At 40.0% G+C, this 17,250-nt stretch overlaps 1 protein-coding gene across 10 annotated transcripts in view; it reads right to left on the reverse strand.

The window, feature by feature from the left end:
- MARK1 (microtubule affinity regulating kinase 1) overlaps positions 1 to 17,250 on the reverse strand; it is a 58,296-nt gene that overhangs the window by 28,967 nt on the left and 12,079 nt on the right. For 9 of the 10 annotated variants that reach the window (XM_083828552.1, XM_083828548.1, XM_083828549.1 and 6 more), the window contains exons 2-3: positions 6,832 to 7,035; positions 6,106 to 6,159 (exon numbers count right to left, since the gene is read on the reverse strand). In XM_083828552.1, coding sequence (XP_083684678.1) covers positions 6,106 to 6,159; positions 6,832 to 7,035 — 258 coding nt within the window. Of the gene's footprint in view, positions 1 to 6,105; positions 6,160 to 6,831; positions 7,036 to 13,058; positions 13,253 to 17,250 lie in introns of those variants that run through there. The other variant, XM_083828544.1, reaches the window with a different exon arrangement.

Below are 17,250 nucleotides of genomic sequence, written 5' to 3' on the forward strand. Positions count from 1 at the left end.
CAATACTTTCACCAGATTTAAAAGTTTACTAATTGGTTTAAGATTCAAATCAATTTCATAGTGACAACAGCTTTCATTCTACGTGTGTAATTTTTTCATCCAGAAAGGAAATGGACATAAAAGTCTGTTTTCCTCAATACAGAACATTACTGACCACTAGCTTGATGCATACACTCTGTTATATGAAACAATGACTTGCTCAGGTTCTGATTAGAAGACATCACCAAGACCCCAAGTATGGGCCTAGGTTTATTCCATACAAACGCCAACAGATTCACCACCACCACCACCCCCAACTTCTTGCATTAGATCTCCTGTGGAACAGACATTTTTCAGAAAACTAACGTGTATGTTCTCATATCAAAGCTGGTACACAGGCCTGGTAGTCATCAACAACACATAGTATAGTTTCAATCCTTTTAAAAGCAATGAGCTGTTCTAAGGCAAATTCTAAATGAACTGAATGAACTCATAAGGTGAATTTGGGTATTGCCTTCTTGGAGAATGTCTCTGAGGCAGGTTTTGGCAGGGAGGGCAGTTCTGGGTGGGTTTGTTGTTGTTGTTTTTGTGACTCAAAAGCATTTCTCCTGCTGGTTGAGATGTGTGTGCATACTTAGAGCAATAACTAGATGAGATTGAAACAGCAGAAATTATCTTGGATGATACTCATTCACACAAATTAGGCCAAGCACAAGCTGAATAGAAACTGGATATTTTATTTTACAGTTGAGATAACGTCTGCTACCCTACAAATGTATGAAAGCAGGTAAAGTGAGAAATCAGCAGAGTAAGAATTGAAAAAGGGTAATCTATTGACCATGAGATTTCCATGTCCCATGGGAAATGATGGTGTCTCAGTTACTGACATTTTCTTAGGCTCAGGAAATTCTGTCCTGCTTTTGTATACAGCCCACTGCAGCTACATAGACATTTTCCCAATATGGTACTTGCATACTAATCCTCTTGGTGCACATGCAACTAACTTCCCTTTTGTTAAACTATTTATTTTCAAATATTTTCATGACTTTTCCCTATCATCATATTCCCCATTGCAACATGCTGACCTGGCCAAAATTAGGGCCTGCCTGCACACAACAGAAAGGGACAAGTTTTCAAACTTGTGGGTAACAGTTTCTGATGTTCTTCTGCCTCACTTTGCTGCTGATATTGATAAAGCTACCTCAAAAACACTTTTTTATGGCTGAAAAAAAAAAAAAAACTGGGAAAGGTTGACCTGCTGTTGAAACAAAACCACTGCTTATCTCTCTGACCAACAACTTGACATCATCTTCTGTGCATGGCTCTAGCTACCTGCATCCACTCATTCTTTCTGGTCACAGTTATACTGTGAAAAACTTAGTTAAGAAAATAATATAACTAGTTAGAAAAAAAAATAATATGAGTCAAATTGGCAGCTACTGAGTAGTCAAAAGGAAAAGAAATCTTGTGAACTAGGACAGTTTCACTAGAATGTAAGTCATTTGTAGTATTACAGGCAGAGTCCTATAGAGTGAAGCTAGAAATGCTTTACATTTCTTTATGAGAATTGATAGGAAACATGAGTTACATCACTGATAAAATTAAAAACATATTACTTGAAATACGCAATTCAAATCTTGGAACCTATCTGCAGGTATCTAGTAACTAAATTCCTCGTTCTGAGAAAAGATGAAAAACACCTTGGTGGCTGTACTTCTCATAAGACTCCCCACCTGAACAACTGTCCGCTACTGAAACCACAGAACCTAAGATTGCCTTCTACATGGGAAGATCCGCATTTCTCTTCAGAGCTTGTGTTTTGCAGTTGTTAACACTGGCTTCTTGACAAATGTCCAGTAGTTGTTTACCTGGTGCAGTTCTTGCTGAAGAAATTGACATTTTCAGACCTTCATCTGAAGTAACTGAGGTATAGGCATCTTGTAAATTCAGCACAGGTAATGCATGTATTCTGCAATACTGACAGATAACTAAGCCACACGGCTTTGTTAAAGCTGCTTGGCCTGCCAGATACCTTCCAACCAGGACAAACAACTGAAATAAGGGAAGAGTACTACACAAAGGACAACAAACAGCCACGCTACAGCTTGCGTAGCTCCTGGCCCATACGACCCAAGTGGACGTGGGAAGGTGTCTCAAGAAGTTGGAAGGAAGAGTAGGAAACCTTATTTGAATACAGATATTCAAAAAAGCAGAGGGGAGTGTGATGGAAGTCATGCAAAAAAACACAAACAACCCTGTTCTCTACATTCCTGGTGTATATTCAGGATTCGATGTGGTCCAGTATAAATGAACATTTATACAAACTAAGGAAATGCCAACACGTACTCCTCCACCCTCCAGCTTTCTCTCCCAAGAAGTAAACAATCTAGAAAACCTTTGAACAACAGATAACACTTGAATAAGACTGTAAACAGTCTACAGGTATTAGGGTAAATTAATTTATATTGCAACTCTTATCCCAAATTAATGCTCCATGGAGTATAATCTTGTATTTTTCTCACCTTCCCCTTGCAGAAGTATGTTGGTCATTAGCATTACTTACGTCAATAATGATGTATTTACAAACAGATACATCTTTGAACAACAGCCACCACACCCCTCAGTTAATACCTAGCATTCTTGTATATGCAAAGGAAGAGATGTATTAAAAAACAGACCACAATTATTTTCTACAAAGCTACATTTGTTAATTTTACAGAAATTTGGACAAAATAATGGAATTGGCTCTCCTTTCACTTATAAACTGAGTTACAGGATTATATAATGATCTATTTTACTGTTAAAAAAAAAAAGAAAAAAGCTGTTTCAGAATTCAAGCATAACCAGATTTTCTTGAGCACCAGCATACTGCTGTCTCAAAAGGTGAGAGTGCTTTCTGACTTCCCTTTCCCCTGCTTGCCACGCATGTATAAGACTGCTCTTCAGTCTTAGAGTGTTACCATTAAAAAAGCTCTCAAACAAGTGTCTCCTTGTTGCAAACGAGTTATAGCCTCAATGGCTTTACTTATAGAAGAGGACAGCCAACATCAAACTCAATTTGTAGTACCGGTACCTGTGGAAAAGGCAGAAGGCCTGAAAATGTGACTCCTGCTTTTGCAGTTTCATTTTTCAGGGCACAGGCTGCAGAAAATACAAAAGATCTTCTGTCATGCTATTGCTACCACATCTGCTTGCTGTAAGGTTGACATCTACATTTAAGATTTATTACCGTAAGTCACTAAAAAAACACTAAAAATCTTAATTGAGTCAGTCTAGTCCCTAATTAACTACTGAGAAGGGATGTTGCAAACGCAAAAAAAAACCAACCAACACAACGCAGAGCTTTGAATAGGTAAAACATTGAAATTGTTCCACTGCTACCACTTTTGTTCTAGTTTTAATAATAACACAACCTAAGTTCTAGGCCTAAGATATGCTTGGTGAGTAAAAAAAGCCCCGCCGACCACCCTGAAAAGGGAAAACCTGGAAATGTCACTCAGTAATCAAACCTATTAGGAAAAAGAGCATCTTCTGTTTCATCAGTGCTTTTGCATAAGAGCAGCACAATGCTATTTCAGAAACATCATCAGTGAAGTCAATACAAGAAGACACCTTTATGTAGTAGACATGCAGAAAGTAGAAGAGTTATTTCTTATATTTGGGAAAAAATTATCATCGTGACAGTGGAAAAAGCTCTGTCAGTACAATACACTACTATCAGGACAAAAGTCTACCAAAAAAAAGAACAGTTCTGTCTCTTAACCAGGTGCTCATGGAGTAAGATGGGAACCACACAACTAGAAAACAAAATAAAAGACAGTGCCCGTAATTCAACATTGTTTATCTATTTAATGAGGAAGAGGTCCTGAAGATGGAACTATATTATAGTTTAAGACAAATTTTCACATTGTATGTCCAGTGATGCCAAATGAAAGATTCACAGCTTTCTTCTGTCATCTGCTAACACCTGATGTTTTAAGTTCAAGTAGCTACTATGCCTGCAAAGTAGCCTGTCTATACTATATAGCATAAATAACATCAGAAAGTGGCTAAGGACAACGTAAACTTTCTCTGCTTTCATATCCATGACTAACTACAGACCCAGCTTGTATGACACTTGCAGCAACTGAGGTTGTATGCTCAAATATTCCTGTTTATAACAGAACAGGACATGTGAAACTGATGCTTCAACTCCTTTTATCCAACTAGGTCAATAGCAACTATTAAAGCAAAACCTACTTGCCCTCTGTATCCCTTATACTGCAGTGAATGGAAATAGAAAGGCACAGGGGTCATTCACAAAACCACACACCACCACGTATTTGTCATGTCTGATTAATAATGCATGTCAGCAAGTTATTGAAGGCCTACCAGTTTTGCTGACCTGCATACAGTTCATCAGCTTTTAGGTTCTAGAGATGGTAGTCTCAACCGCTACCTTAGGTGAGTAAAAACTCAGGAGTGGTATTTCTGTACCCTGCTTAGTAACTTCAGCATTCCTCTATAAATATCCATTAGAAAAGTGCCTGTTCCTATTAAAACTATAGTACTCATCACCATTCCCCATTTCTAACATATCTTGAAGAAAAACTGACTGCTTAAAGTACTTATGCACAGTACAACCCCAATGATAAAATTCTGAAAATTCCCATTACACTGACACTATATAATGCACAAAGAAACAAGCTTTTATATTTTTATTTTTGTCCTGAACCTTATATAAGGACTGTGAAACTTGGAGACTTCATAGAACAGAACTTATACTTTTCATATATACACACAGATGACATGTCAAAACAGTAGCAGAATTAGTAATTCAAAGCATGCTGATGAACCACCCAACCCTAAAAGGCAACTCAATTAAAATACACTGGGAAAGTATGTCTTTCACCCTCTTACTGCTGGACAATGAGACAAGCTCATCTAACTCTCCCAGCATAAATTCCAGGCTATGTAGGAAACAAGCTACACAAGCAGCACAGGATTTCCCCAATATGCTCTGTCAAGTACAGCCTCAGCGGGTCCCTCTCCACCAGCTCATTAGTAGCAAAGAGATTTGCTTAATACAGGACAGGACTCAAGGACAGCAAAGCTTTTGCATGGACCCTGAACAACAGGTTGAATTAAAAAAAATCCTCAAGAACCCACATGCAAACAAAAATACCACGGAAGAGAAATTAAAGTAAACAAATTAAAGAGCTAAAAGAAATTAAAGTAAAAGGAAGATAAAACAAAGCTGTTCATAACTCCCCATAACCAAAACTACACAATAAAATAAATGTAACAGCAGCCAGAGATAAGAGAGAAGCTCAGGCTTACTGTTCTTTTATTCTACAGCTACAAACAGGAGTCAAGTATTTAAAAAAAGAAAAAGGTATATTTTTGTTTGTAAACAAGTAACCTCCAGCAGGACAATACAAGGTTTCCGTGCTTCAGCCAACAACCAAACATATGCATGGTTAAATCATACAAACAAACAAACAAAATTACAATCCAGGTTTTTGGTAAAACACTTATCACAGCATCACAACGGCTATAAAGGGATTCTGAATTTCAATCTACAGGTACTGACAGTGCAACAAACCCAATCAGAATGCTCTGATTACCTTCAGCCATTTCTTCAATTCTATACACAGAAAGTAATTGTCTAAGGTCCCTTAAGTTAACAAATATTTTATTAAAGTTGAAAGAACAAAGACAAAGGTAAAAAAAACATTAAAGCTGCAGAAATTGGCACTCTTACAGCTCCACAAAAACCAATTACTACATTAAAGAAAAATCCAAGAAAAACACTGTCCTTTATAGCATTTCATTTTGATTTAGTATGTAGACAAGTTATTTGTGTATATAATTACACATGAACTTTATTGTCAGCAAAAACTAAAGCTGGAGGAAGAAGGAAGAGCAAAGAAGCAGTGCTTAGTTAAGAACCATATAGAGTAACTGCCAGCAAACAAATCACACACGCACATTATAGCGAAGACAGTAGGATACCACTGTCCCCCAAGGTCACAGATACACAGAGATGTTTGTTTAGCAAGATAAAGGGACCAAATATTTTTGCAAAGGAAATAAAAGATCACAGTTCAACCGTTTACAGAGTTTCAAACATTATGGTTTGCTTACCTTTTGCAGACTAGTAGGGTTTAGCTGGGTTTTATCTATTATTTTCACAGCAACCTTGAGGAAAAAAACAAAACAGCAATCATGGATTACTAATCTCAGAAAGAATATCTGAACAACAATCTATGAGCAAAGCCATATATGTGCCTAAGACACATATGTCTTAAGTGCCTGTAAGACACATGTAAGTGTATGTCTGCTTTTATGCATTTCAGCAAGCAAAATTTCTCACCTATCAGGATCTACCAGCAGGAGTTCAGGACTTTGCCACTGGATGGTATCACAAAGGAATCATTTTACACTTCTGTCAGTGTTTGGACAGAACAATGTTACCTTGTCCACTGGAAAACCACCCCCCCTCCCAAGCACCAGGAGGTACTCTATCAATTTCTCTAAGTTTGGCTTTGGAAATAGAGATATGAAATGGACCTCCTCCCAGACCTAAAATACCCTCTCTGATTGGCAACCTTTTTCTCATCTCTTCTCCAAGAATTTACATTTTCAAAAGAGGAGCATGGTTAGGAGAAAAAGTTTAGGCATATCGGATAATTTTTCATACAGCCTGCAACAGCCTTTCTGCGTCTTCCTTTGTGATGACAGAAATTGGGCTTTTCATATTCAGAAGAGAAAGGTAAAACAAGCGCAGAGATACTTGTTATAAAGATAACCAAAGAGAATATAAAATATTATGTCAGCCTTTTTATTATCTTAGTATTTGCAAAGGCTTACCTCTCTTCCAGTAAGAACATGCCTTGCCAGTTTCACTTTGGCAAAATTTCCTTTTCCTATTGTTTTCAGTAAGCGATAGTTTCCAATGTGAGGATGCTCTTCATTGGTAGATGTAATTGAGTTTCTACATCGGGGGATGTTCTGTCTGCTACTTGACTTGATAGGCTGGACATGTGGTTCAGTGTATCCATCCACAGAGGTATGCTGTAAGGCAAATAAAATATTTAGTAATTAACTTACTTGGATTTTAGACTGTTGCAGCTGAATAGACTAAAATCAAAGGAAGCGTGGAGAGGAGTAATTTATTTACTTTTCACAAGTATAAGTGATGATTTTAGATTGTAGTCTAAGCGGAGCATGCTGCCTTTACACGGAGTTTGATGCATGTCTCAAGAAAAAGGTCTGCAGAAAGATTTTACTAGCTCCAGAAGTAAGACTGCAGACATCTACGCGCTAATCATTAAGCCATTACAGATTTTTTTTCTAATATGAAACTATGCCAAACTACACACTACTGTTGCAGATATATTTGTACAATCATAACCAAATTTAATCTTTTATAAATACATAATACCAAAAACATTGTATTTTGGCATGCCTGGAAACAAGATTTCACTCATTTTTTTCCCCAACTTCCTTCATCTCAAGTAACAGTATGAGAAAATACGCATTTTTCAAGCAAGCTTTGCTCCCAAAACCTGTTTGCATCTTTCTGTAAGCCGTAGGATTTCTTAGTCAAGTCATTAACAGTACGTATTTAGTTAAAAAGTCACAAATTATCAAAACAAGCCTCCATAAAGCTCATAAATATACTTTAAACCTCAAAAGTCTGAAGAACTAAAAGGATGTTATTTTTAAAACAAGATTTGATACAATACAGCACCCAACGCTAAATGTTAGTAATCTAAGTTTGCACTGCTTCTGTACTCCTCAACTTCCAAGTACATAGGGCAAGATACAGGCGAGTCTTGGAAACCTTCTGAGTAGATAGCAAAAGAACAGAAGGTGTCAAAGTGGGGTTAAAGGTTTCTGTATTTCAGGTGCATTACAGTATCGGCAGCAAACGGGTACAAACTTTTTAACACATGAAATTTAGCCTCCAATCTTTTAAGATACAGATTTTAAGGATGGCAAGTACTGCAGGTAGAAACAGCGTCTTCCCAGAATAACGTGTAGATTTGTAACAGAAAGGCATGCTTCCTTCTCCCAAGACTCAAGTTTTCAGTAAGCATAAAGCACAGCACAACTCCAGATACATTAGTATTTTCTCTTTATTCCCTGCTTCAATCAAGAAGGGGTGTCTCAGTTCCTCTGAGCGGAGCACTGAGCCAGACACAGCCCAAAGGTTCCCAGACCTTTCCCCTTCAGCTGAGCACAGAGCCAGCAGGCAGCACTTAGGTTTACTGTTTCTCCCCACCAGCCGATCCTCATGCAAGTCAGTATTTCCTCGTACAAGACAGAATTTGAAGCAGTGCTTCCAACTTTAGCATGCCGTTACCGCAGACCGATGGCAGCCCCCTCCTGTAAACACCCAGGCTTCCACGCAGCCCCGTCGAGCTGCGAGGAGTTATTTCGGTGTGCAGGCACCACGAGGACTGGGAAAACCAGCAAACAGCTGCAACGAAACCGGCACGAACAAGGAGCACAGCACAGCCCAAACGTTCCTCCCAAAGGCAGCACAGCTCTGCTTACATCACTTCCATCAGCAGTAATTATTCACCATGGCCAGGACAGCGCTCCTAAATATAGTTTTCTGGTTCTCTTTTCATTATCCGAGCGTCTCTGCAAAACACTGCTTTTCCCCCACTGCTTAATATAGAGCTAAAGCATTTTCCAAGTTGTTACAGAACCAAGGAAGTCAGGCGTGTTTAGGCTCTGTGTATCGGATGAACACATTCAGCCATGAAGCACCACGCTGCCGGTAGTATTTATCCCTTAGAAGCGCGTAATTAAAATACTTTCTGTGGACTCAGAGGATCAGAAGGACAGCTCCAGGCTAAGAGGCTTTGAAACATTCCTTCAAGGTAGGACACCAGTCCTACACGTGATAAAAACAGAGCCCAAATGAAAATCTTGCCTAAGAAAACACCCTGCAAGGTAATTTATATTTTATTAATAGTATTTGTACGACGCTGACCATGAATATTAGAGCTGTACCTAGAAGCCCATCCAGAGCTCCTGTACTACGTTAGACAAGCAAGTTTTAAGAAGTCTCTGAGCCTATTTCTGCACACGATTAGACCTCCCCAACATGAAATATAATGCCTACCAAAAGCATTTACCCTTAGTATCAATCGCCAGTTTCACAGGGTTAGCCTACTTCCACTAGGCACTGGAAAGGATCTTTTAGCTGAGCAGTTGGACAGGCGAGGAAAACCAACGCCAATGGCCAAGAAAAAGACAGCTTCCCCACAGAGATCATTTCAATGCAGACTTAACATCGAAATCAGTTATTTAATCATAACGACAACACAACAGAACCTGTCTGAAGAAGAAAAAAACTACCCCAGGTTCATGGCCATGACGACTCTGGATGTTGGGCTTTTCGTGGCAGAAAAAGTATACCCCTCCTTACAGTTTGAGTATTCCCTCTTACACAGGGCCTTCTCCACAGCTAGGCAGAAAGCAGAAGGCAGAAAACAAGCATAAAACAGGTCAACTGTCTTAGTTTGAGAGTCACATAGCTATAATCTCTGAATTTGAAGAGCACTGAATCAATTTCAATTTTTTTTTTTTTAAGTTCTGAAAGGAGCCTCTCTTTTGCACATAGCTTGCTAGTGAAGGAAAACAGAAAGGAATTTAAACATCAAACTCAACAGCTTCTATAGATCAGCATTAAATGAGATGAAAACATGACAAGGTTGAGATATTGCAAAAATCAACTTAGGTCACATAACAGTATCTCAGAGATTACTCCCAGCTGATGCAAAAGCTGAATTCCAGGGCAGCGTGCAACATCCACGCAACATCCACGCTGTCCAGAAAGGGAGAGAGTATGTCGTTTTAAGCCCTTGCTGGTCCATTACACATTCATTCATTATGCATCAGCTGCTATGAGGCTATTTTAAAATGCTATTTCAGAAGAACAACCGCTAAATTCTGAGAATTTTAGGATGGTGGAAACAAACAGGCTGTAAAAAAAAAAAATCCACCACACCACCACTCCCCTTTAAGATCCCTGCCACCTAATAACAGTTCTAGCTAATAATCTGCACTTCCTGCACAGGGCTTTAATTAGGGATTCTCACATTTCTGGAGATATCTTGTAATTTGTCTTGACGTGTATCATGTACTAGTAATGCACTGTTTCCCAGTATGTCACAAACAAGGCTCCCTGTATATTCTGTTTATGTCAGTGTTCAGTAAAATGTCTAAAAATCAACACAAAATTAGATGTTTCATAAAACAATTTTAAACAAAAAGGTGTGGCAGTACTAAACGTCGAGAGCTGAAACAGTATATTAAAGCAGCCATTTAGGTATTTGGCATTAGTCAAATATTTAAAAACAACCTTTTCAGAAATATAAACAGAAAGTAGTAATTCTGGCATTCAATTTTAGATCATTATTACTGAAGAGAGCTGATTAACTCTTACTACTGCTAGCTAGGTTTGTTTCTGACAAGTTACATTAGGATTACTGCAGCAAGCCAATCTTACTCAAACTGCACGAGTCGCACCCCTTGCTCCCCACGCCCTGCTGCCAAGAACCAAAGCTGTCGTTCCCCTTCTCTACCCAACGCAGCTTTGCAAAGGCGAGACAGTGCCATGCTCAGCAACACCACCCCTGAGACAGCACTGAAGAGCTAACACCATGAAGTGGCTGCCAAGCGGGTGCTCCTCTGCTTTACTCACTCAGCATCTTTTAGCCACTTCGCTAGCCGCTGGGGTGGTATTCTCACTAATTACACGCTTGAATTAATCTTCAAATATAAACATAAATATCATCAGCTATATTACCCATTCTTACAGCTTAGTCTTGAGAAGTCCCCAGGACTACTCTGGCCACCAAACCACACTCTCTTTCAAGCAAACACGTAAGGCTTGATAGTCCTTCTGAGTTACACGGTAACGTATCAAGGTGCCTACCATCACACCTCATTTGATTAAGCAAACTTCTTAGTCCTGAATTCCCCCTTCTTGCATTACAGCGAGTCAAATCCTCAGTACAGTCAACCCCCAGAATCAAAGAAAGTACACATATTGCTGGATAGGGCACAGCATCACATTTCCTCACTCAGTATTATCTCCTGCTCTGAATTCAAGTTCCTTTCAGACAATTTTTAATATTCATAACCCCAAACATTTTCAAGCATGTGTCATACACATGAGCATTTGTAACTGCTGTCGTATTTTGCAAGGTAATCAAAATAACTAGCCCAGATAGAGGAGCCTAAATGGTTTAGAAGACCTTCTATACAGGTCTGATTAGTAACAGCTTTAATTCACAATACCGAGGCAGGGAGAAAAAGGGGAGAAAGCTTAGAAGTCACGTCCTGAATGCCCAGTTCTTTTCATATTTAACTGCTTGCTGTCTGTTGCTATTCCTTCAGTAGTGAAGAGCTTCTCACAAACTGCCTTTTTCCTTCTGCTGAAGAAACAAACCCAAACTAGAGGAGTCCAAGTTTTGTGAAGTCTTGGTAGGCCTCAATACAGAAACTAGCACAGCCGTTTGGATCAGCTTCTTCAGCATCATACATCAACAGCACACAGAGCTGCAGGGTTTGCAGGCATGAAGCGTGGTACCACTCAGAGCCTCATGAGATGACAGCACTGCATCCACCACCTACTGCCAGAAGGGGATTCACTTTTCTCCCAGGTAAACATCACGTCTGCACAAAATCACAGCTTACTTTTGCCACACACACCCATCATGTCACACTACAATTAGTAAAGCACCTCCGATCTCAATCAAAAGATTACTGGAGCACTATCTACCCTAACTTTTCATATGACACACATAAGAAAGTACTTTGGATGGAGCAATTAGAAAGACAGAATGTGTGTGTATGCACACGACTCTCTTCATCATTTCTTACCAGCAATTAAACTAGACTGTGAATGCAGTATAGAAACTTTGTTACTAAAAGAAATGAAGCAATCAACCTATTCCACTGAAACAGGACAACATGCAGGACTGGGCTCAAAACAAACAAAAACTTAGTGAGGGAAATGGAATACACAGGTTTTTAACTGGATACCAAGACCAATGGACGGCAGAGACAGAAGGGGATCAGACAAAACCCCCTGCTCACACAGGCTTTCCAGCAGTGCACAAAGAAAATAATCAAACACATGCATGTGCATCTTTCTGTTTATATCTGATTTACATAACACGGAGGAATTCCAGGCATGAACTTTTAAAAGAGCTCGCAGCTATCAGCAATAAGAAACAAGTTTGAATAAAGCTCGTCTAAGTCAAGCATATGCAAACAATTTATTAACTGATGCTGTGACTCTGAAATGCATTTATATATATACATATATTTGGAAGTCCAGACTAGATGCATGGAGCTCACTATACAGTATCAAGTAAGATACTAAAGAGAATAACTCTCTCACTCTTTTTTGTATCTTTCCTCTTCTCCCTAACTGTAACTTTCTCAATTTCAGAAACACAGCTTCAAAGAAAATATTAAAACTTATCTCTGTGAAAGATAAAGTACAATACATTAATGTCCACGCAAAATAAGGATTGCTTTCTGGAAGCATTCACGCGTGCTGGTGACAGGTAAGCTTATTTTGAGCACGGAGTATATCTTACACTATGAGCATTATGAAGGTTTTTAAGTCCCACAGCAGTTATTCTAGTCTTAAATGCTCAAGATAGCTTCATGAGACAGAAATAAGTTTGCCAGCTTTGAGACTGAACTGTTTTTCTAGTCACAGGATGCAATGTTTACAGGTCTGTGCTTCAAGCAGCCTCAGACAGAGCGCAGAGCTGCTCTACAAGCGCAATGTCATGCACAGCTACCCAACACAGTTCTAACGCGCACAGAGCTCTGAAGAACACGTGTAATTTTATATAGCGACACTAACAAATCCTGTCCATGTTATAGCAGGCTTTCTCCCTTTTTTTCTAAACACAACAGTGTTACATGGAAGAGTGGACTTCATTATCAAATGCAATCACAGATACTTTCTATTCAAAGGTTTAAAAAAAAAAAAAAATACTCTCATCCCCCTCTGAGGAAAGAAGCCAGTCAAAACATTTCAGAAAAACAAATACCTTCGTGGCAGCAAAGCAGGTCTCATAACCCGAAATCAGCTAACACATTTCCTCAGCTTATCGTTCCCCCTCAGGAAGCCTCCCCCCAGCCTGGCGTGCAGGTGCAGAAGAGCAGCACCTTCCTGCATTTGTTTTATTTCACTCAGAATTGGCACAGTTACTTCAACCTGGCACTTTCATTCCTGACTCATCTCAAACACAAACAATGTTTTCCAAGGCTAATTTAGGACAGTCAGCCCGTTATCACCTCCATTAATTGCTACAACAAATCAACTGAGAGCCCACCACCTTAAACACAAAGAAAATCAAGACAAGCCTGCTAAAAGCTGCTGCAGTAAACCACAGGTGTAGCCAAGGGGAGGAAAATCTACTTTTCTTAAAATCTTACACCTAATAGCTTCTAGTTATTTATCATTCAGTGTAGTCCTAGACACTGCAATCAAGCCTTACCAAGCAAAAGAGTAAACCTGTTCATCTTTTTTTTTTAAATCAAAAATAAAATGGTTAATGTACCTCACATATGAAACCTAACATGACTTCCGTGTTTTTGACAGAAAGTGTGTATCAGAAGTGGAAGGGGGAAGGAAGGAAAAAGAAAGGTTATTACTGCTGCAGCCTACTAGACACATTTAAAGCATTCAGTGCCTCTCGCAAGCTATAGCTCTTTCCTCAGGAGGTGATCAGTTTAGCTTTGCCAGTGTTTTTTGACCTACCTTACGAGATCTTCAAGCCTGCCAGTGCTGAGCTCCAGACGAGCCCTCGCAGCTCCCAGAGAGCACCCTGCCAGCGCCCAGAGACATCCTCAGGTACAGGGCACTACTGCTCAGTGCCATGGCACTCACAGGTAGCTCAAAAACATTCAGTAGGAAAAAAAGGAATGAAAAGCTAATGCCGATAGTTAATTTGAACCAACCAAACAAGAACACACCCAGAAAGAGAAACTTCTGGCAAAGGAAACCGGCAGGAGCTTTTATTGCGCTTATAAAGGACACAGGCAGGTCATTTTTCAGCTGGCCTGATGAAAGGCAGGCGAAAAGAAACATGAAACAACTTACAGTTCAGGATTGTGTCAAGCACATGGAGCTTCTCAAAGTGTTTGCAATAGTACAAGAAATGGAAAAAGCTTGAATATCCAACTTCAAAACTGAGGGGAAAGGGCTGTTTCTGCAGCCTGCAGACGACAGTCTGGAAACCTGAGGATTGCCTCCAAATGATGAGAAGAACAGCAAGATGCAAGGTTTACTCACAAAAGAGCGACCAGTTGATAGAGTTAAGCATCTCCTTCAATCACGATCAAACAACAGCCTTCTGGGCCACCTGAGGTTTCTTCTACAGAGGGCAGAAGAACATCCGCACAGCTAACTAGCGCCAGGCTCCAAATCCCACCTCTTTCTCTCCAAGTTTACAAAATGTGATTTTTTTTTCTCGTCTATTGGATACCTAAGACACATCTGTGCCACAGGAGGCTCACGTGGGGTGACCTCCAGCCCCTGAGCACAGAAATCCCTCGGCAGCGCCACCATCATCAGGGGAACACCCGGCCCAGGTGGCCGGGACCACGCCAGCTCCATTTTGACCTCTCATGGAATCACACTGTCAGGGCAGGAACAGGAAAAGAAAACCTATCACACCACTTTTCTACTTCATAAAAGTTATTCCTTTAGCAAGCTGGACAGTAGGCCTTAGTCTTTACATTCCCATTACTGGATTCACCAATGATGAATCCATCAAGACAGGTTGCCATCTTTTTTTGAAAAGAACATTTTACCTCAAGGTTTTATTAGCTTTCTAAAATCAAGCCCGCTGCTAAAAAGCGACAAGATGACCAATTACAGTATCCAAACTGAAAGCAATATAAGCTAATTTAGTGGATGGCCACAAAGATGATACGAGGCCTGTAGCATCTCCCCTATGATGAAAGGCTGAGAGAGACCTGGGTCTGTTCAGCCTTGAGAAGAGAACACTGAGGGGGGATCTTATTAATGTTTACAAATACCTTAAGTGTGGGAGACAGAGGGATTTGGCCAATGTCTTTTCAGTGGTTTGTGGGGACAAGGGGCAATGGCCACAAAATTGAGCACAGGAAGTTCCGCACCAACATGCAAAAGAACTTCTTCACGGTGAGGGTGAGGGAGCACTGGCACAGGCTGCCCAGGGAGGTTGTGGGGTCTCCTTCTCTGGAGATATTCAAGGCCCCTCTGGATGCCTACCTGGACAGCCTGCTATAAGGAGCCTGCTTTGGTGGGGGGGTTGGACCCGATGATCTCTTGAGGTCCCTTCCAACCCCTATAATTCTGTGATTCTGTGATTGATGCACACACATCCCACAAATGAAATTGGAGGGCAGCACAGGGATCCACAACCTCCATTACACCATATTTCAACTGAAGTTCCCCAATATTGAGAAGGATGTTGGAATATTCCTTTGAGATATTCAAAGGGGTGGTGAGGCACTGGCACAGGTTGCCCAGAGAAGCTGTGGATGCCCCATTCCTGGAGGTGCTCAAGGCCAAGCTGGATGGGGCCTTGGGCAGCCTGTCCTGGTGGGAGGTGTCCCTGCCCATGGCGGGGGGTTGGAATTAGGGGATCTTTAAGGTCCCTTCCAACCCAAACCATTCTGTCATTCCTTTTAAGGAGCTTGAAAACCTAATTTAAAGGGTACAGAGATTTATTTTAATCTTTTCCTTCAAACAATACAATACAAACACATCCAAAAGTAGTTAGGCAGCCTGTTAATTTTGACAGTTAGAAGAGGAAAAAAATCGCACAGACTAATAGGGCCTATTTTATGCCCTTTGGGGCACCAGCAAGGATCCTTCCTTATCCGGAGAGCACGTTCATGGACCTTTGTGCTAGAGGTTACCAGCTTAGCTTCATTAAGCGTCAGGCTTGCCAGTATTTCCTGGTGCACCTCTCTGCACCAAGGCCTTCTGATGTCAGTAGCAAGTCTTGCCTCAGAGGACTGAAGTGCAAAGTGTTTCTTGGACACCTTCAGCCACAGAAATGTAGTTTTAATGTTTAAGACAGGATTTTACCAGACTCAGCATTCTGTAGACACATTATTTTCATAAGCACTGATACAAAGTTTGACTTTCTGAGGAGAGTGAGTAATGTATCTTTGGCTCAGGAAAATCAACTGCCTTCTAAAAGGAGGTTCCTCTGATAGATGATTTAGTCTGTTTTAATAGCAGTGTTAAATATCAGATCAGAAAACATGGACTTAGTTGGACCGTAGTAACGATTTACCTATATGTGGGTAATGCTACACCACATTTCAGCTTAGCAAATATCTTCCCAGACTTGCACAGATTTACGCTTAACTTTAAGCTGTCCAAACACAGCCTGCCCCTTGGACCAGCTTATATCTTACAGCCCAAGAGCGTGCTCTGAGCAGTGCTCAGACAACAATCTCCTCCGAGCCTCTTGTTTCTACGCTCATGCAATCACATCTTTTAACCTTTGGGCTTCAGTTATTTAACATTACAAGCTACCACAATTTAGGGAAGGAAAAAAAAAAAAAAAAGCAGCCAACAGCAATATACCACAAAGATTTTGCAAAGTACGTAGTATAGCTAAAAATAGTATTTCCTTACATGTTTTAAGGAGGCTGATACAGTAATACAGTAGATTATGAATATTAACAGGCACACATATACTGCAGACATCTGTCAATGCACTGAATTCAAGTCATGAACAGAAGTTACGTGCAAGCACTGAAAAGAAATGCAAAAGCCAAGCCCAAGAGAAAGAATGAGCATAACTAATGAAATAGTCCAGGTGACAAAAGTCACCAAAAGACGTGAAAGAAAAAACACTGCAGGATGCAAAGAAAATATTGAAAACAACAGATGCTGGATTTACTGTCCATTAAAATAAATAGGTAAGAAAATTTGGAAGAAATGTTATATGTGTGTGTCTTTATATATATATATATGGATGAAGCTTAAGAATATGAAGAATTTATGACTAAAGAGTCAAACAAAAACTAACACTTATTCAAAACAAACACAGACATTAAAACAAACATCCAATCCAACAATAGAAAAAAATATTTTACAAAAAAATTGCTGTGGCTTTCTCTCTCCAGTCCTTGACAGTCAGTGTGTGAGGAATCACAGATCCCCAGCTATGGCCTTCCGACACTACTCCCAGCCTGTCAAGGTCAGGCATTTCCAGACTTCTTTATCAGGAC

The sequence above is a fragment of the Anser anser genome (assembly GCF_964211835.1).
Source record: "Anser anser genome assembly, chromosome: 3".
Lineage (NCBI taxonomy): Eukaryota > Metazoa > Chordata > Aves > Anseriformes > Anatidae > Anser > Anser anser.